The 16,308-nt window shown below is 40.8% G+C and overlaps 2 protein-coding genes across 6 annotated transcripts in view; one reads left to right on the forward strand and one right to left on the reverse strand.

The window, feature by feature from the left end:
• LMTK3 (lemur tyrosine kinase 3) overlaps positions 1-16,308 on the reverse strand; it is a 70,967-nt gene that overhangs the window by 37,767 nt on the left and 16,892 nt on the right. For all 4 annotated transcript variants that reach the window (XR_011847683.1, XM_072110441.1, XM_072110440.1 and 1 more), the window contains exons 3-6: positions 9,441-9,571; positions 5,850-6,000; positions 953-1,023; positions 79-197 (exon numbers count right to left, since the gene is read on the reverse strand). Coding sequence is in view for 3 of the 4 variants with exons in the window: in XM_072110441.1 (XP_071966542.1) it covers positions 79-197; positions 953-1,023; positions 5,850-6,000; positions 9,441-9,571 (472 nt within the window). In the remaining variant the exon portion in view is untranslated. The remainder of the gene's footprint in view (positions 1-78; positions 198-952; positions 1,024-5,849; positions 6,001-9,440; positions 9,572-16,308) is intronic.
• Positions 1-16,308, forward strand: part of LOC140064033 (G-protein coupled receptor family C group 5 member C-like) — a 127,460-nt gene that overhangs the window by 4,163 nt on the left and 106,989 nt on the right. The window lies entirely within an intron of this gene.

The raw sequence follows: 16,308 nt of genomic DNA on the forward strand, positions 1-16,308 counted from the left end.
AGTCCAGTTAGTTATATAGTTAAATATTTATTTCTGAATATTTCTGAAGAAAAAGAATTGCCACAAATCATCAGATACCTGTAAGGCTGAGCTTCCGACAGAAACTTCCGTTGTTCTAAAGGGCTGGCATTGACACGTAGTTCCTTAACCACTACCTGCGCAGGAGTGTAGTCTGAGAATATCTCCCCCAAGATTACCTTAATAGGTGTTGAAGAAAAAAGCCAGATCAGAAACAGTAGATGAAACAGTCATTTATTGTGTTCTATCTACACAATGCATACCGGCTACTGTATGTAGTCTCGACAACACTTAAGATTATTCCAGAATTACTATGTACATAGGATGGTGAAAGGTTAACTATGCTCTGATTCCCCATGCATATGGTAGCTGATAGAAAACTGGAAACCACTTGACATTTCTGGTGACATCTATGCACAAGACACTATAGTACACTAGTAAGATACTATATTGCTAGAATTCAAGTTAAATGACTTCTACTTTGGGTATCCAAGGAAATACAAATTAAATTTGTATACATATTCCAACCATCTTCTATCTGTGCTTCTTTAAAATGGACATTTTAACTTCACTGAGTAAAAAATGCAAGACATAATTTGTTGGAGGTCTGTAATTGAATGATGCTCCAGTTCAGACAGCGTATGAGACATAAGCATGGTTCATTACACAGCGGCAAAATATCAGCCATGGTCAGCAATATAAAGGGCTTAATACACAGGAGACACTGATGATACATCCTGACCCTCCAAAATCTTTAGGCCTAATTCATAATTTGTACATGTAAACTTAAATAGGAAATAAAGAAATATGGGTTAAGCCAGTCAAGTGTTAAAGCAATCATTGTCACACATCTCTATGTGCCCAACCTTTTCTTAGAAATCACAATACAGACTAGATGCCAAATTTAATGCATGAAATGACCATAAATACTCACTTTTCCAAACCAGCCATTGCCAATCTCCTGTAGATAACTGAGGTCCTGTCGGCTGAATCCTGTCTGTTTTACTGCATATGCAGAACATGTAGTTAATAGCAGGCATTTCATTAACATATATGTAAACTGTATACCGTAATCACTAGTCTTTTACACATTCCAACACATCTTTTACACATTATAATATTACAAGCTCATAAACAGCAGATGACAGTCACACAAAACTAAAGATTGCCATACACATTAGCCAGGTGGAGATTTATCATAACATATGATTTTATCATCCGGCCTGGTGTAGAATTGCTCCAGCAATTGTGCCTATTTCAGGGGTTGTATGTTAGATTTCAGGCCCAGATACATCTGGCCCTAGATTTGAAGATGTGTATCTTATGTATCAGCATAAACCAGCCAATATGTATAGCGTCCCATTGGTAGATGTCAGAAAGGTGAGAATTCACCTGCATAATCACGTTTCATAACTGCATTAAGTACATATGGACTGCACTACTGTTTTATGAGTGTATGGACAGTTTTACAATTAATTGCTGTCCACGCATCAGCATACCTTGTAGTCTTCAGACATCGTGTGCACCAATCATTTCTAATATGGATTACCACCTAGTGGCATTCTACAATGTCACTGACTAAATCCACCAGATCAATATGCATCCAAATAAGCTAATATATTTAACCCTTTAATGACAAGGCCTGAAAAGGGTTTAATGACCAGGTATTTTTTAGTAAATTTGGGGGCAGTGGTCTAAGGGAGATATTTTTTTTGTGCTAAAGTGAAAAATGTTAAAGCTTTTTTGGTGACACATTGGACTGGTAAAAAAGGATTTTTTTTTTAGTTTTAGTTTCATTTTGGGTTAAAGTTACAAAAAGTGGAAAAAAGCTTTTTTTGTCATATACAGTACATTTTTATTTAAACATACTGTACATATGCACAGTCTCGGGTAAACATGGTACTATGTCAATGTTTTTCATAATGTGGAGATTTTTTACTATTTTATATTGTGTGTGTTTGCTTTTGAACATAAGTCAGTTTTGTACATAAGTCAGTTTTCTGACTGACTTTGCACTAGAAATAACGTGCAAACTGCTCGCACATGTATTTATAAGGTGTATATGCCAGTTATGTGTCACAGCTGTGCTGTGTCCAACAGAAAAAATGTGCACCTAAAAGGGTGTGTTAGGGCTTAGTCAGACCGTGCGGCACAATTTTGTCGGCGTGCGCCACAATTCTGCAGCAAGAAAAAAATGCACCAAAAAAATGGTCCCCACTTCCTTAGCAGTGCAGGGGGCACCAGATTCATAAAGAACATGTAACACATTTCCTAAATCAGGTGCACGCTGCACACTTCAGAGGCACATAGTGCCACATGCAGTTTGTACTGTTTATGATGAATGTGGGTCTATACGTCCTGGATGACATTTTAAGATTTTTTTTGTAGCACCAGCGCCGGGCCCTGTGACCTGGACTATTTTGCAGAGGCCCCGTGCACATTGCAGCAATAGCCTACTGCTAACACCCAGAATCAGCACAAACCTGTGAGTTTTAACCCTTTGACCACAGTTGGTGGAGTATATATGATATATCCGTGGGGCACAGTGTGGTCAGTTGTGGTATGAGGTATATACGATATATGTGGGGGCACAGTGAGGTCAGTTGTGATGTGAGGGGTATATATGATATATATGGGGCACAGTGTGGTCAGTTGTGGTGTGAGGGGTATATATGTGGGGGCACAGTGTGGTCAGTTGTGGTGTGAGGGGAATATAGGTGAGGGAACAGTGTGGTCAGTTGTGGTGTGAGGGGTATATATGATATATGTGGGGGGACTGTGTGGTCAGTTGTGGTGTGAGGGGTATATATGATATATGTGGGGGTACATTGTGGTCATTTGTGGTATGAGGGGTATATATGATATATCTGTGGGGCACAGTGTGGTCAATTGTGGTGTGAGGGATATATATGATATATATGGGGCACAGTGTGGTCAATTGTGGTGTGAGGGATATAAATGGTATATATGGGGCACAGTGTGGTCAGTTGTGGTTTGAGGGTTACATATGATATATGTGGGGGCACAGTGTGGTCAGTTGTGGTGTGAGGGGTATATATGATATATGTTGGGGCACAGTGTGGTCAGTTGTGGTGTGAGGGTTACATATGATATATGTGGGGGCACAGTGTGGTCAGTTGTGGTGTGAGGGTTACATATGATATATGCGGGGGCACAGTGTGGTCAGTTGTGTATGTGAGGGTCAGGTGTGAGGTGTATATAGGATGATGATGATCATATAGTATTGCAGTATTATGTAGTGGTGATAATCATGATGTAATGTTATTATTTGGGCCTCATACATAGGTGTCATTAGTGATATTGCCCTTTCCTGGGTGGTGTTTGTATAATAACAGTATGGTGGTAAAGTTCATCAGTAAGTGGAGTTTATATGTGGTAAATTATTACTGGTCTGTGTATAGAGTCTTGTCTTCATTATCAGGATGTTGGTATTCTCTTTATGTTGTGGTGATGCTGTGGGTCGCAGTTTGGAGGGATTATTTGGAAATTGTAGCGCTATTGTTTGGAATATTGGTCTTATCGCAGTTTTGATTGGTAACAGTACAGGCAGTCCTCGACAAGATAGATTCTGCAAGTTTGTTCTTAAGTTGAATTTGTATGTAAGTTGTGTACTTTATCATTGTAAACCCAGCTACATTTTTTTTGTCTCTTTGGCAATTGTATTTTAAAAAGGCCACATTTATATGACAGCCCATGGGATGTATATGAGGCCACAAGCTTGCGGTCGTATATATGTCCCCATATATGTCCCCACATGTGTGGCATCTTTCCTCTCCGTGCACAAGGAAAATAAGTCCTACCTTCCCAGTTTGTGCAGTGTACATCCCTCCTCCTCACCAGCACTGGACAGCGGGCATACGTTCATGTGAATGTAGTCTAAGTATCTGGTATCTTGTTACAAATATTGTTTTGAGAGGAGCCCCGCATTGGCTGCCAAGCAGGGGGGGGCCGTTCTAAATGAGGTGCTCCATACTGCTGGGATCCTTAATCTGGCCCTGCAGATACCTGAAGCTATTGCAGGGGCCTCCGTTTGCAGGGCTGCCATAGCAACGATTGCCACGTCATTTAATGGGTTAAAAACCCGCGATCGAAACCCACTCAGACCGCAGGTGTTACCCGGGGATGTACGCGATAGATTAACACTGACATCCCGCGAACCCCGATGCCGGCTCGGCATCGTCTCCACGCTGTAGCCCTACGGCGCTGAGCGCTAATCGCAGGACCCAGCGCCGTAGAGCTATGGTGCGGATCGCTAAGGGGTTAAGAATATATAGGTAATATTTCCATGTAGAGGTAGGTGGGCCCCCAGAGTCTATTTCACTGGTGGGCCCTAGGCCCCCCAGTCCGACCCTGATGAGGAGGGAGAAGGCAGAAGCTGGGGGTCCTACAATGCTTGACTTCAAAGGTCAGAGAGCAATGGGGATGTGTTAAAACAGAGTATTGAAAGGTCAACAATTTTCATTTTTAGGCAGCAATTGTCTGAAGCTGAATCATTGAGGTCTATAGAGTTTTCTTGCCATGATCTTATAGGTTAAATAAGTTGTGACATCATCTATTGTCAGTGATAGATGTACATTATATCTCCCCCAGTATGTTATAATACCTTCCTAGCATAGTCAGCATTAAAGGGGTATTCTCATCTTGGCATTCACATTTAATTAAATTCATTTGCCATATGCAAACATTTCTTCAATTGGATGTTATTAAAAAAAATGTTCCTGTGTGAAGATAATTTATCATAAATGTAGTCATGTAGTCCCTTAGAAACGAGATGGCTTCCCCGGATACGACCACGTCACACTCTGGCAGCGGTGGCCAGACATGCGCTAATGAGCTCTTCCTCACCACCTGGATTCAGCATTCATTACCACAGGGCGGCTGTAGGACATGCAATAACTCCCAGACATTTAATATTCAGAAACTTTTTGTTTCTTTGTGCAATCTCTCCAGCAGACGTGGCCGTAACCAAGGACACAGTCTTGTTTCTAAGGGATCATATGACTACATTTATGATAAATTATCTTCACACAGGAACATTTTTTTTAATAACATCTAATTGAAGAAATGTTTATATATGGCAGATTAATGAAAATAAAAGTGAATGCCCAGATGAGAATACCCCTTTAAGTTTTTTTTAGAAAGTGTACAACAATAGCTCTTCTATATAACAGGATGCACCCAGACTGGCATTCAATTTTCACACCTGGGGTTCCCAAGTCTGACAGTTACCTAATCTTTCTACTTTCAACACATAAACAACTGATTGTTTAATAGCTGCCTTATATATAACACATCTTGTCAAAATACATTTTAAGGAGATAACAATAATTCTTTATTTACATAGCACTCACAGATTACGCAGTGCTACACAGAGCTTGCAAAATCAGTAAAATGTTATTCTCTTTAAGTGTGGATTTAATGTTATGGCTGATCAAATTATTTATTAATAAAACAAAAATAGCTGTGCTAAACAGAGTATTGAATTGTCAACAATTTTCATTTTTAGGCAGCAATTGTCTGAAGCTGAATCATTGAGAGAGTTTTCTTGCTATGATCTTATAGGTTAAATAAGTTATGACATCATCTATTGTCAGTGATAGATGTACATTATATCTCCCCCAGTATGTTATAATACCTTCCTAGCATAGGCAGCATTAAGTTTTTTTAGAAAGTGTACAACAATAGCTCTTCAAATGTTATTCTCTTTAAGTGTTGATTTTAATGTTATGGCTGATCAAATTATTTATTAATAAAACAAAAATATCTGTGCAAAGAGAAATAGTCATACAGCAATGCTTTCTTCTGTATACCTGTTTTAGGAGCTTGTGTGTTGGGAACAGGTAAAGACACCTCTGAGAGAGGAAGAATGTAGACATCAGGAATAGACTGGGAAGAGGAGGTCTCTTCGGCAGGTGGAGTGTACTCCCCAGAAAACTCTTCTCCATCTGGATTTTCAAACTCCTGAAGAACATGTTAACAGAGAAAAAAAGAGGAAAGTTTATGTGTTGTAAAACCAAATCTGTCCAAGGAGTTGAGAGACAGAATTGTGACAAGGTACAGATCTGGCCGAGGTTACAAAAGAATTACTGCAGCATTCAAGGCTCCTAAGAGCACAGTGGCCTCCATAATGCTTAAATGGAAGAAGTTTGGGAGGACCACAATTCTTACTCGACCTGGCTGTACATACAAACTAAGCAATTGAGGGACAAGAGTCTTGGTGAGAGAGGTAAATAAGAACCCCAAGATCACTGTGGCTGAGCTCTAGAGATGCAGAAGAGAGATGGGAGCAATTACTGCAGCACTCCACCAGTCGGAGCTTTATGGAGTGTGCCGACAGAAGCCTCTCCTGAGTTCAAGACATATGAAAGCTACATACAGTTTGCTAAAAAAACTAATGAAGGACTCCCAAACTATGATGAATAAGATTATCTGGTCTGATGAAATGAAGATTGAACTTTTTGGTGTTCAAAGTGGTATGTGTTGAGAAACCCAGGCAATGATCATCACCTGCTAAATACAATACCAACAATGAAACATGGTGGTGGGAACATTATGGGGCTCATTTAGTAAGGGCCCCATGGATCACACTTTCATCGGACATCCTGACGATTTCCGTTTTGTGCCGCTGGGACAGTAAAAGGATGTAAAAGGGGTTTTTGGTGCACGTGATCGGATTTTGTGCAACACAAATCGGGGAGGGGGGGGGGTCAGGCCGTCGGACGATCCGACGGATTCGGACAAACCGAAGGATTTAACTTGAAAATTGTGTCGCAAGCCATGCACTTACATACACTGGGAAGAAGAAGGTGAACTCCAGCGGACCTGATCGGGGAAGCAACACATGCAGAATATCGGGCTCAGTCCGGATTGGGGATCGCACAGGGACCAGGTAAGTAAATGTGCCCCTATGTGTTTTCTGCTGCAGGGACAGGACAACTGGTTGCAATTGAAGGAAAGATGAATGCAGCCATTTACAGAGAAGTCCTGGATGAAAACCTCTCCCACAGTGCTCTGGACAGCAGAATGGGCCGAAGGTTCACCTTCCAACAAGAAAACAACAAAGCAATGGCTTCAGAACAACTCTGGAGAGACTTGACAATGGCTGTTCACCGACATTCACCTTCCGACCTGAGGGAATTGGTGAGGATCTGCAAAGAAGCATGGCAAAGAATCCCCAAATACCCAAGAAGACTCATGGATGCTTATACTAAATACTGAGTGAAGGGTTGGAATCATTATGACCATGTGATATTTCAGTTTTCTTATTTAATAAATTAGCAAAAATATGTTTTTTTTCTGTCAAGATTTGGTGCAGAGTGTACATTAATTAGCAAAAATACTGATGCAAAGAATGAAGAGCCTACAAGATACACTTTTTTTTTGGTCAATTTCACCAGATTTGGAAGTTTTTTTGTAGCTTCCCAGTACATGGCATGCAATATCAATAACAGTCACTAGGAAGTACAATTTATTAAGAAGAAAACAAGCCCTCATACAACTATGAATAAAATAGTTGTGGGTTATTGAAGGAGCAAAAAATGGAAACACAGGATGGAAAAAGTGCATAGGCAGGGGGTTAAACTGAATGTATGGGTGGTCTGTTTGCTCATCTTTAACTCTATCTACATCTACAGGATGCAGAAACAGTTAAATCCTGATCAGTTGCATCCTTAAAATATTGAACTTTAAAGAGAAGCCGTCAGGCAAATTAGCCCCCGAAACTAAATATATTTTCATAAACTGCCATTAGAAAGCATTGTCCCTATCTGGGTCATTGTCCCGCTACATGCCTGTAAACTTAATCAATGAGGTCCTAAAGCTGTATGCAAATGACCTGTGAGATGTCCAATGAGTCATTATCATATTCAGCTGTCCAGATTATTCATAAGTGATAGGCACAGCCACACCCCCCAGTGCTTGACTGACAGCCTATTTCAGTGGTTGCGAACCTATGGCACGGGTGCCAGAGGTGGCACTCAGAGCCCTTTCTGTGGGCACCCAGGCCATCACCAGAGAGGACTCCAGGTATCTTCCTACAGTCCCAGACAGCCCAGGACTTGCTGTGCACAGAGCTATTTTAAAGTGCTGACAGTGACAGTTGACAGTGCTAACTGGGACTACTGGAGGAGTGGAAAGGTGTGGACAGATCTGGATTATCATTGTCAGGGCCGGAGCAGGAGCTACAATTCTTCCTGTTTATGGGACCCTGGAGGGAAGGTACAATGATCATCCAATTTTCTTCTATTTTCTGCTTTATTGGTGTCCTCAGGGTGCCGGTATCAATGAAAGCTGTGACCGAGAAGGGAGTATAAATCACAAATTAAATTTCTATGTTGGGACTTTGTGATAAATAAGTGGGACTTGGTTGTCGTTTAGGCACCTGGTCTCTAAAAGGTTCGCCACCACTGGCCTATATAATAATGTGAGGTATAATGGTGTAATGGCTCCTCCATGTGCTTCCTGGTGCTGGCGCCCCCTGCAGTCTCTGTGTATATGTGAAAGATACAACAGTTCCAGGCAGTCATGTTATAGCAGAACATGTCAGGTTGTGTAGCTAATGTCTAGGTTTCTCACATGTGTATAGGAGAATAGAGCAAGCCAGCAGATGAAGCACAGACACTAGCAATGCTTTACTATACATTACACACAGACATGAGCTAGGGGTGGAGAGGGGAGGGGTAACAGCAGTGACATCACTGCCTCTGACCATGTGACCAGCCTCATTTACATAATAAAGAAAAGATGATTTTACAATGCTTAATGTATGAATTGACTGGATAAAGGCTGGGATGGAATCCTTGTGAGCTGCTCCAACAGGTAGTGGTGACAGAAATAGTGACACAGACCTGATGACAGGTGTCCTTTAAAGGACTTGTATGATGTAGGTTGGATAAAAATGTGGAAGTTGCTGTAAAATCAAGGAGCTATAATCCTGCTGAGAAAAGTGGCGGCTGAAAAAAGTAGTCATGGGAGTCATGGTTGAATTTTGAAAACATTTTATAAGGTCAATTAGAGAACATTACAATTTTTCAAGGGGTACATTTATCTTTACAGACCATAGGAAAATTAAGTCCAGGGGCCACAAGACTTTTATTAAACCCCTGCAGGACATCGTACAGGGAGAACTTTGAAGCTAAGGCAAAATGTTATCAACCCTTTAGCTTTATTGTCAGGGTCTGGGAAGTTAAGCTTCCCTCTCCCCTTCTCCGAATGGAGAAGCATTGCTGTATCTTAGCATTAACGATTGTCAGTTTCAATATAAGATCTGTATTATGTGTGATTTTTTTTTTTTTTTATGTATTCATGCATTTCCTTTAAACTACAACACTAATACTACAAAATGTAGTATTGACCTATTCATGGCTACATGACTCTGTTACATGTCGTGTGACCAGTCTCACCTTGAATCCAACATCACCTCTCTTGCAACAGAGACAGGTTAGGAGCAGGAAGATGAAGGCTAGTAGACCAGAGCAAGAGATAAGTACCACAGCATATGGTGGAGCAAGCGGTGCCCTCTGAGACGAGCCATCTACAAGAACATTAAGGAGAAAAAAGTATTTTTAAAATAATAGTTGAACAGTAATTCAACAATGATGTAATGGACATGATATATCTCCACAGCATCGAAGATACTAGGCATACAATCATGTTGTTTATGTTGCATGGAAATAAATGCTGTATCCTTTTCTTTCCAAAGTAGTATCAGTAGAAATGTGGCAGATATATACGACAAAAGAGCGACAAGAGCCATCTCTTCATAGAGGGACCTATTGCTTGCACATTGTTAACAAGAATTCAGGCATCTACTGTCAAAAATACAGGACCAATATGTCTGCCCAATTTCAAGAACTCTTATCTGAAAGTAGAGAGCTTAAACGGCTGTCCACTTTCAGAAAATAAGTGACATTGTTTGTGTAATGAAAGGATATACACATTTCTTTCAAATATATACAATATATAGTTTCTGTTACAATTCCTCATTGTTTTATAGATCTTTGCCCGCCTAGAAAGCTTCTAGGTTCACCTCCAGTGGATAGAAATCTGTCCATAGTCTTGTGATGTCACATATTTGCACAATCAGTTATTTTTATACGGTTCTGATTACTCTCTACAGCTTGTGCACTGGCATGCCCATCACAAGACCAAGGACAGATTTCACACCCTATTCGAATACCCCTAATGTTTTGATAGTGGAGATAGGTACAGGGTTCACACATGCAAACTATCATTGATATGTGAGGATGGGGGACAATAAATGCGAGCACCTCACCTTTATTGTTCCCCATACTAACAGTGGGGGTTCCAAACATCTCTATGGTAGCCTGGAGTGTGACCTAGGTCTCGATGTTGCGTCCAGTAGCTACTAGTAAAATCCTACCTCCTACATAATCTTACAGTACAAAAGTCATCTTATTCATTTGCAAAAATTACAGTTATAATTCAAAGCATAATAAATAGGTCAGTCCAATATTGAAAAAACATTATAGAAAAAAGTAAAGAAAGAAGTAAAAGAAACAATGACTCACTAACCCCTTCATTGACCAGAGTGTTTAATTCGAAATCACTGACTTACCCGTTTGATGCCCAGTCCGTTGTAGCACATATATCACCCTGAATCCCAAACCAGGGAAAGATCCTGCATTCGGTACAAATTACCAACCACCTTCACTCAAAATTAATGTGAAACAAGTCATTGCAACTATCGCCTTATCTACCCTTACTTAACCCCTTAAGGACGCAGGGTTTTTCGGCTCATTTCTCGCTCTCCAACTTCAAAAATCCATAACTTTTTCATTTTTACGTGTACATACCTGTGTGAGGGCTTATTTTGTGCGTAACAAATTTTACTTTCCCGTAATGTTATTTATTTTACCATGTTGTGTGCTGCGAAGCTGAAAAAAAATTCCAAATGTGGAAAAATTGAAAAAAAACCGCACGTGCGTCACATTCTTGTGGGCTCAGTTTTTACGACTTTCACTCTTCGCTCCAAATAACACCTCAGCTTTATTCTATGGTTCGGTGTGATCGTGGTGATACCAAATTTATATAGGTTTTATTGTGTTTTAATACATTTTCAAAAATTAAACGAATGTGTACAAAAAAGAAAAAATTTTTTTGCCATCTTCTGACGCTAATAACTTTTTCATACTTTGGCTCACGGAGATGTGTGAGGGGTAATTTTTTGCGAAATGAGGCGACGTTTTCATTGCTACCATTTTGAGGTCTGTGCAACATTTTGAACATTTTTATTTAATTTTTTATGTTATGTAAAAAGGTGTAAAAGTCGCATTTCGGACATTTGAGCGCCATTTCCTGCCTCAGACGTCACCGCTGCCCTTAACCGTTTTTATATTTTGATAGATCGGGCATTTTGGGACGCGGCGATACCTAATATGTTTGCGATTTTTACTGTTTATTATGTTTTATATCCGTTCTAGGGAAAGGGGGGTGATTTGAACTTTTAATATTTGCCGGCGGCGTTGAAAGGGTTAATTGCCATCAGATCTTTAGTTTTTTCATTGTATACAGTCACACTCATGGTTTAGTTAAATTACACATTGTCCTCCTTGGGGTCCGATGCCTCGCTGTGCGGGCCTTGCAAATGATGTTGGTTATCTCTGCGTCCTCCGAGTGAGTGTGCGCATGCACATTTCAGGATGCCCGGAATGAAGCAGCATTGGGAGGTATATGGTGGATCTGGGAGGTATATGGTGGATCTCCCTTGTTAAACAATGCTCAGGTACTCTGTTAACAGTTAGAACAAGGGTTTGAGAAATGAATAGTGGACCCTGCTGGCTGTTGATGGTGCACTGTCAGCGGTTTGTAACTTCTCCACGTGTGTATTGTAGTCTAATATCGCCATACGCGTTTCAAAGCCTTCCTCGGCTCTTTCCTCAGGCACCATCAACAGTCAGCAGGGTCCGCTATTCATTTCTCAAACCCTTGTTCTAACTGTTAACAGAGCACCTGAGTATTGTTTAGCAAGGGAGATGCACCATATACCTCCCAGATCCACCATATTCCTCCCAGATGCTCCTTCATTCCGGTGCATCCTGAAATTGGAGATCAACAGCTCTATTAATCTGACGGAGTGTAGCGCACTTGCGCATGCGCACACTCACTAAGAGGACGCAGAGATAATCAACATCATTTACAGGGCCCGCACAGCGAGGTATTGGACCCCAAGGAGGACACTGTGTCATTCAACTAAACTGTGAGTGTGACTGTATACAATGAAAAAACTAAAGATCTGACGGTCGTAACAAAAACCTATTGTTGGACTTGTATCCTAATACCACACAGGACCATTTTTTGTTTACTCTTTCTCGCAATATATCGCAGAGACATTACCATCTAGTCAGAGCGACACGGACAGTGTAAAAATACAAAGCATCGACTTAAATGACTTTGGTAATCAACAACTAAACAGCAAAAATAAAGAATAAAACATTACAAGGATTCAAAACAATCATAGTATCCACAGACCACGTCTATATTCTATTTTTAAAAGGCAGAAATGTTCACTTGGGCCCTATTAGTGCCATTTTTGCCTCTTTTTTAGCCCAGCCTGAGGTCTTAAAGAGTGTGTATATTTCTATGTATAATATACACTCACTGGCCACTTTATTAGGTACACCATGCTAGTAACGGGTTGGACCCCCTTTTGCCTTCAGAACTGCCTTAATTCTTCGTGGCATAGATTCAACAAGGTGTTGGAAGCATTCCTCAGAGATTTTGGTCCATATTGACATGATGGCATCACACAGTTGCCGCAGATTTGTCGGCTGCACATCCATGATGCGAATCTCCCGTTCCACCACATCCCAAAGATGCTCTATTGGATTGAGATCTGGTGACTGTGGAGGCCATTTGAGTACAGTGAACTCATTGTCATGTTCAAGAAACCAGTCTGAGATGATTCCAGCTTTATGACATGGTGCATTATCCTGCTGAAAGTAACCATCAGATGTTGGGTACATTGTGGTCATAAAGGGATGGACATGGTCAGCAACAATACTCAGGTAGGCTGTGGCGTTGCAACGATGCTCAATTGGTACCAAGGGGCCCAAAGAGTGCCAAGAAAATATTCCCCACACCATGACACCACCTCCACCAGTCTGAACCATTGATACAAGGCAGGATGGATCCATGCTTTCATGTTGTTGACGCCAAATTCTGACCCTACCATTGAATGTCGCAGCAGAAATCGAGACTCATCAGACCAGGTAACGTTTTTCCAATCTTCTACTGTCCAATTTCGATGAGCTTGTGCAAATTGTAGCCTCAGTTTCCTTTTCTTAGCTGAAAGGAGTGGCACCCGGTGTGGTCTTCTGCTGCTGTAGCCCATCTGCCTCAAAGTTCGACATACTGTGCATTCAGAGATGCTCTTCTGCCTACCTTGGTTGTAACGGGTAGCGAACCAGTCTGCCCATTCTCCTTTGACCTCTGGCATCAACAAGGCATTTCCACCCACAGAACTGCCGCTCACTGGATGTTTTTTCTTTTTCGGACCATTCTCTGTAAACCCTAGAGATGGTTGTGCGTGAAAATCCCAGTAGATCAGCAGTTTCTGAAATACTCAGACCAGCCCTTCTGGCACCAACAACCATGCCACGTTCAAAGGCACTCAAATCACCTATCTTCACCATACTGATGCTCGGTTTGAACTGCAGGAGATTGTCTTGACCATGTCTACATGCCTAAATGCACTGAGTTGCCGCCATGTGATTGGCTGATTAGAAATGAATCGTTAATGACCAGTTGGACAGGTGTACCTAATAAAGTGGCCGGTGATTGTATTATTTTTATTTTAACTGTTATACTTCAAGTGTTTGCACTAAGGTATACCTTTTAAGTGGATGAATATCCCGGGAATATTTGTGAAAAGTGAAAAATAATTTTTTTTTACTCATACATCTATAGCTACAGTGTGGATTGGTGCTTGGTGCTACTTTCTGTCTTGTTCAAATTTGCTGATACAGTTAAGCACCTGTATGTCGACATCAGGACGCCAACTGTCCATTTCATATCAATGTTATGGTAGTGCTGCGATGCACTACGTACAGACGGGATGATCTTTTTTGAGTGTATCATGATCAGGGAGTTTGTCACATGCCTGATGACCGGGGTCATATTCCTGATTATGTGCCCATGTCCTTTGAGTTACGCGGGTAAGACCTATAGGCAATTCAGGAGAATCAAGGACCACATCAATGATGTGGAGAATGACCAAGACACACCAGTAGCCAGACACGTACACTTAAAAAAAATAAAGTTCTTTTTAGAGGGGGAGAGTGTTGACTGGCAGCAGGAACCGTCTCATATTGCAAGTATTGTAGATGTAGATGGAACTATTATCTCCTCCAATGCAGGGATCCTGGAAATGTTTTATACTTATCATACAGTGTTGAGTGGCATTACCTTTGGACCGTTATGAGGGGGATGGGATTAGGACCTAAATTCCTGATTCCTTTATTCACGGCCATATGCTAGAGTTAGGGCTAATGGAGATTTATCTCAGGCTGTCCCCTGTCTTTCCTTCTCTTTGCAATAGCAATAGAGCTGCTGGCCATTCTTGTACTCAGAATAAATTAGGAGTCCAGCATTTTTCCATTGGGTGCTCTGGCTCAGCACTCACCTGTTTATGCTACCCCCTTAAGAATTGTTCAGAAATTCAAGTATCTTGGAATTATTGTGTCGCCTAGACTACAGGAATATATTGTGGTCAATCCGTTACCTCAGATAGAAAAGTGTAGGGACAAGGTTAATGCATGATGTAAGCTTTCATTGTCCGTGGTAAGTAGGGGCAAGTTGAGGGCATGGGCACAGGCTCCAGGGGCAAGCAGGTCCCAATGGGAGATTGGTGGCGTCCATTACGGACATGATACCATCCCTCGCTGTGGTAGTATGGGTTATAACCACAATGGATGCTGTACAATGCCCAACACTTTTTGATGTTTGAGGTCACAGTGAATACTTCCCTACACAACATAATCCACAGAAATGTTTAGGTCGGAGGGCTTCTCGTCCTGGGAGGGTATTTGATTTCTCCCTCAACTCCTTGATGGTGACAGTTTTAAATAATTTGCAGAATTACAAGAAAGTTTTGGTTTACCTCATGAGCAGTTCTATACATTTCTTCAGCAAAGTTATCAGAAGGTTATCACCGTCTGAAGCAAAGTGGCTTTCCCAGATTCATTTTCTACATAGGGTACATAAGAACCCTAGCTTATTGCATAAAATTGGGCTAAGGCCTGATTCCTGTTGCCCAAAATGTTGTATTCCAGAAGCGGAATTGATACAAATGATGAATAAAGGGAGTCAGGAGATTTTTGATAACGAGTACTTCAACTGCTCAAGTGGATTCAGAGTTCTGTCCCTACCATCCAAGAATTCACCAATAAGGTTAATAATATTATTTCATTTAAATGGGGAGTCTACATGAACATAAAGTGTCCCAAAAAGTTTGAAAAGTAAGAAACAGTCAAGGGAGCTTTTAGTTGGGCTGAGAGGGTGCCTGCTGCAGTGTTAGACTTGACTTGCCAAGCTTTGCTAAAAGAAAAGAAAATACCGTACTTTATTACATCCCATCTCCTGAGTGCTTTGGGGAACATGAGAACTATTTGTCTCCAAAAAATATTCAAGTAACTTTGAGACAAATTGATATGGCTTATTTAGTGCAATACAGTAGACTGGCAGGATAGGTGCCCCTTACTGCCCAAAATGCAGTTTATTCTATTTATTAGAACTTCCCATCCTCTATTCCTTTTTATAGATTTAGATATAAGTATCCAGCTTGATGAAGAGGAATGTGTAGCCTTGAAACATGTAGCATACAACTCAGATCAAGCCACCAAAGTATCCAGCATGATTTGGAGGAGCAGCACAAACAATTCTGTGATTTAGGATTTACATCTAATTCCATTTTTCTCTTCTTTCTATGCATTCTATGTGCATTTAAAGCCTAATTCATTTATATTTACATAGTATTGGCTGACAACTGTGGAGGCTCTAAAATGAATTAAAAAAATAAACCCAACAGACATTTTAGAAACTATAGGGCTTTAGGAATTTACCTATAGGGAGCATTTGACCCCACAGGTGCTTTCAAAGGCAATGTGAAAAAGCAGTTGCAGATTGAAAATTACTATATCAATAAATACATATATTTCAATGCCCAAGCCACTGTGACAACATATAATCCAATTTTTCTAGGGGTAGAGTGATTATTTAACCTAATATAGTTCAAGAGGGATGGTGCAAAAT

Source organism: Engystomops pustulosus, chromosome 6, assembly GCF_040894005.1.
Source record: "Engystomops pustulosus chromosome 6, aEngPut4.maternal, whole genome shotgun sequence".
NCBI classification, from domain to species: Eukaryota; Metazoa; Chordata; class Amphibia; order Anura; family Leptodactylidae; genus Engystomops; species Engystomops pustulosus.